This window comes from Lathyrus oleraceus, chromosome 5 (assembly GCF_024323335.1).
Source record: "Lathyrus oleraceus cultivar Zhongwan6 chromosome 5, CAAS_Psat_ZW6_1.0, whole genome shotgun sequence".
NCBI classification, from domain to species: Eukaryota; Viridiplantae; Streptophyta; class Magnoliopsida; order Fabales; family Fabaceae; genus Lathyrus; species Lathyrus oleraceus.
The window spans coordinates 535,536,370-535,540,453 of NC_066583.1; the positions used below are offsets into that span (position 1 = coordinate 535,536,370).

General features: G+C 35.6%; 1 protein-coding gene across 1 annotated transcript; it reads right to left on the reverse strand.

Annotated features, from left to right (window-relative positions):
* Positions 1-778: 778 nt before the first annotated feature.
* Positions 779-3,651, reverse strand: LOC127086168 (uncharacterized). The gene is made up of 7 exons (XM_051026891.1): positions 3,346-3,651; positions 3,108-3,176; positions 2,840-3,010; positions 2,517-2,687; positions 2,031-2,240; positions 1,747-1,835; positions 779-1,583 (listed from the first exon to the last, which is right to left on the reverse strand). The coding sequence occupies exons 1-7, from the start codon at positions 3,431-3,433 to the stop codon at positions 915-917; spliced, it is 1,467 nt and encodes a 488-aa protein (XP_050882848.1). The 5' UTR covers positions 3,434-3,651; the 3' UTR covers positions 779-914.
* Between the last annotated feature and the right edge of the window lie 433 nt (positions 3,652-4,084).

The window sequence follows — 4,084 nt, forward strand, 5'->3', positions numbered from 1 at the left end:
CTCTATGTTGCATGGTCGTCTTCAATGCAAGAACTTTGAGTTTTTATAGAAGAAAATCAGTCAGAGTTTAGCATCTTGGCAACATAAATTGTTAAACAATGTTGGTCATTTGACTATGGTTAGGTATGTCCTAAATTTCATCCCAAATAATTATATGCAACTGGCTTGGCTACCTCAACCAACTTGTGATTTTATTGATAGGATGGTTAAAAATAATTGTGGAAAGGTAATTTAAACTCTGATGTGCATTTCGCTGGCCGGAATAAAATCACTAAATCCAAAAGTTAGACAGTCTTAGAATCCGAAAAACAAAATAGACCAATACAATTTGAGATCAATACTTCAAATATTATTCTATACGTACATTCATAAAATAATCTAACTCATATAATCATAATATGTTGTGAGTAAAGTCACGGCTATAAAGCATCTTAAACAAAATCCGATCCCAACATAAACATATGATACTTTTTGATGATGCAAATGCCAAATATAAAGATTCTAAGAACGTTGGGATGAGATGATTCGAGTCCTTTCTAACTTTATTAGAGTTCTTGGGGCTCAATGAGATGCATCAATATTAAAACTGTTACACAGAAAATTTTTGCTCCCAATTGTGGTTCCCATCGGCTCGAAGGATTAGTCTTTTTAATTATGCGGAAAAGATGAAAAAGATACCCTATTTACACAAAACACAGATTGTGCTCCAGTCATCTTTAATGTTCAAAGTGTTTAATGTTTAAAACTAAAAGAATAATCACAGGGTAAAGGTTCAAGATGAGGGAACACAGAACATTTGATTATAGTACAAAAGCAATTACATACCAACTTCAAATAGATGCAAGTGCACATATTCAATAGAATGGAAAATACTAAAACAAAATACTGTCGAAAAATATATTATTCAAAACTTGTTACTGAGAGTTGAATCGAAATGACTCTCCAGGAACATAACTAGTCCTCATACTGTAATGATCAAACTTTGAATTGCTACGATCAACCGCCGCTCTTGTTTCAACAGGTTTAGACTCGGCTCCATTTGTCGCAGAAACAACTTCTCCACTCTTTTCTCGGTGTCGATGCCTTGTCCTTTCTTTTTGGCTTTTAGATTTGGTGTGCGATGGAATCTCACTAGATCCATAGAACTCAGCATACTCGGGTCGTTTTGAAGATCGGTGCTTACTTGACAACGAAGGATCCTTGAAACTGCTTGATTTTATCTTTGGAGGCTTTACTTCTGAATATTTCTCAGCAGTGCTTGGAGTATGGACCTGTGGCATCTGCCGAATTTCGGTCTGAGTAACATGTGCGGTTTTTCTATTGACTAACGGAGGCTTGACTTCGTCTTCAGGCATCACGAGACGATCCTTCAGCGGTGTTAGTCCTCTGTTCACGCTGTTAGATTTGAAATGCGAGGGTATGAATTGAGTGAATGCGCTAGCCAATGCTTCAAAGGATAGCTTAGAAAGATCGGCGATAAGTTGTCCAAAAGATGGCCATCCAGGATCTTCTTTACTACTGTCCGGGATTGGCATGTGTTTCTCGTAGCTTGGTTGCCCTTTAAACTCTCCTCTCAAGTGTCTCTGCGGCAATTATGCAGTGTAATTAGTGGATCAGAAAGGTCAAAATATGATGAACATCAGATAAGATAACAAGGAAAAATGATGAATTTTATCAGGGTGCAGCATGCAAATCATGTAATTCCGAAATTTATAACGTTACAAATTCTGTTGAGGCAAAACATACTGTTTTTGAGAAGAAAGAGGATCCGAATCCCTGCTGAAGCATGCATGTAGCGTATCCAACCAAAACAGCACCAACAACCGTAAGGATATCTGCAGAAAAACCCACAAAATATACTAAAATCGATTAGTTTGCTTGTGTAGAGTGTCGTAGGATGCAGCCGAAATAGGTATGGTATTATAGAGTGCTGAAGCACCATAGTGATATTAGTATTATAATATCAGCAACAAAATATTATTATTCCACTAAATAATAAAGCATGGCAAACGCGAGATAAGAATTTAAACCTGTGCTGGAAATTGAACTAGATTGGTAATCACAGTCGTCCTGGTCAAGAATAATTTGTCGAAGAGCAGCATTTCCTCTATCAATGACCAACAAGGAACAGGTTGGCCGAACATATACCACATCAAAATCATTTGAGAACTTAGCATCCTCACTAGGCCCGTCCCTGTAGCCAGCTACGTTTGACTTTCCTCCAGCGATGGTTGTAACACCTAAATAATATTTATGAAGATAAGTAACAATACCTTTCCACCATTCTCGTCTCACCGTAACAATACCTTACCGTAGAATCTACAGGTCTTCTCTCTATATGTTCAAATCATCTAAGTTTATTTTCCACCATCTTTTCTACTATGTGCTACCTCAACACTCTCTAATATTATCTTGTCTAGTCTTACCACAAATACAACGCAACATAATATCAGACACTAATACACCTTATTGGTCCTGACAAGATAGTTAAAACTTGTAGCTAAACTAACACATACCAGCATCTCCAATCTTTCTAATTGCAAGATTCTGAGTATCAGCAACATAAACATTCCCTTTATCATCCATAGTAATGCCTTTGGGATGATTAAACCGAGCATCACTAGGTTTTCCATCAACATGATCAGTGTAGCCCTGAAACGACCCAGCTACCAATCTTCCTCTACTATCTGCAATACCATAAAGAGATGATAACAGACAAAATTAGGAACTAACTAACGTCTAACCGAAAAGAATGAAAATCAAACCATTCTAACTTTTAACTAATCCGAAATTCTACTTAATTTTCCATAAATACTCATAAACTCATGAGAAGCCATACACTGAGATAATGGTGGGGTAATTCGAACAATGTTGCTATTAATTTCATCAACAGCAAAGAGTTCACCATCCTCTTCAGAGACGCGGATCCGATAAGGGATAACTCCAATTTCATTTCCTTCCACAACAGTCTCAACTACATAACCATTCTCGAATTGAAGAACATTCCCATCTGAAAAAAGAAAGAAACAACAAATTACAATCACAATTTCACACACAGACACAAACCATACGATTTGAAAAGCTATCAGCAGAGAATGAACAATCACCTGATTGTGGCATCTTGGTGGCAGACCTTGTCCATTTGATAAGTGAAGACAAATGCTTAATCAATGGACCTGATTCATTAACATTGTTCAACTAAATTAACAAAAGAGAACAAAAACATACCCAGTTTGGAATTCAGGTACAATAAGCAAAAAGGTTGAAAATTTAGCATACCCATTTGGTTAAATAGGAAAGGGGAAGCAAAATTGAAGGCGTTGAAGAAATGGGTTTGTTTATTACCTGCAGGAGCAGCGTGAGCTTGAAAATGGAGAGAGAAAGTGGAAGCAAGTAGAATGAGAGCATAGAAGAGTAGAGAGTGAGTTGTCATGATGAAGAAGCTATGGCAAGTGAACTCTTCTTCTTCTTCTTCAATTGCCACAAACACAGCTGCAAAACACTCTTTGCATCTCTCTCTCTCTCTAAAAAGTGCTTTTTCTGTGAGTAACTTTTTTAACTTTGTTTTAGCATTTACGCGGAAAGTGAGTTTTTCGAGGAAGCGCTTTTACTCCTCTATGTGTTTTATTGAGTCGGTCATGGCATTTTCTTGTCGTAAAGTAGAGTAATTTTAGAAAGTATTTAATAAGAAAATAATGTAGTAGTGTAGATGTAAACAATTTGGATTGGATTGTGCTCTCCATAGTTATTAGTTACCTTGTTGATATTTTCATCTTCAAAATTATCTCTTACTTTAAATAATCTTCTTTTATATATTAATCACTCCTTACTTTTGTTTGGAAAATGGAATGTGCACTAGTAATAGCAACTTGTATTCTGTCCGATTACACATATATTTTTAAAATATAGATTTGATAATATTGATATGACATGGTTGGCGAAGTAGTAGTTTTTTATGTAAAATTATTTCAAATTATATATATTTATTAAACTCTATTTTTTATTATTTAAATATTTAATGTGTAAAGTCTATATAAAAATAGAAGGTAAACAGACAATAAGTTATGTCGTTATTCTTTATTGG

Coding starts and splice junctions, on each gene's coding strand:
- LOC127086168 (XM_051026891.1), bottom strand. CDS start 3,433: ATGACAACTCACTCTCTACTCTTCTATGCTCTCATTCTACTTGCTTCC. Junction 2,688..2,839: donor TACCCCACCATTATCTCAGT/GTATGGCTTCTC, acceptor ATGGTATTGCAG/ATAGTAGAGGAAGATTGGTA. Junction 1,584..1,746: donor CCTCTTTCTTCTCAAAAACA/GTATGTTTTGCC, acceptor TAATTGCCGCAG/AGACACTTGAGAGGAGAGTT.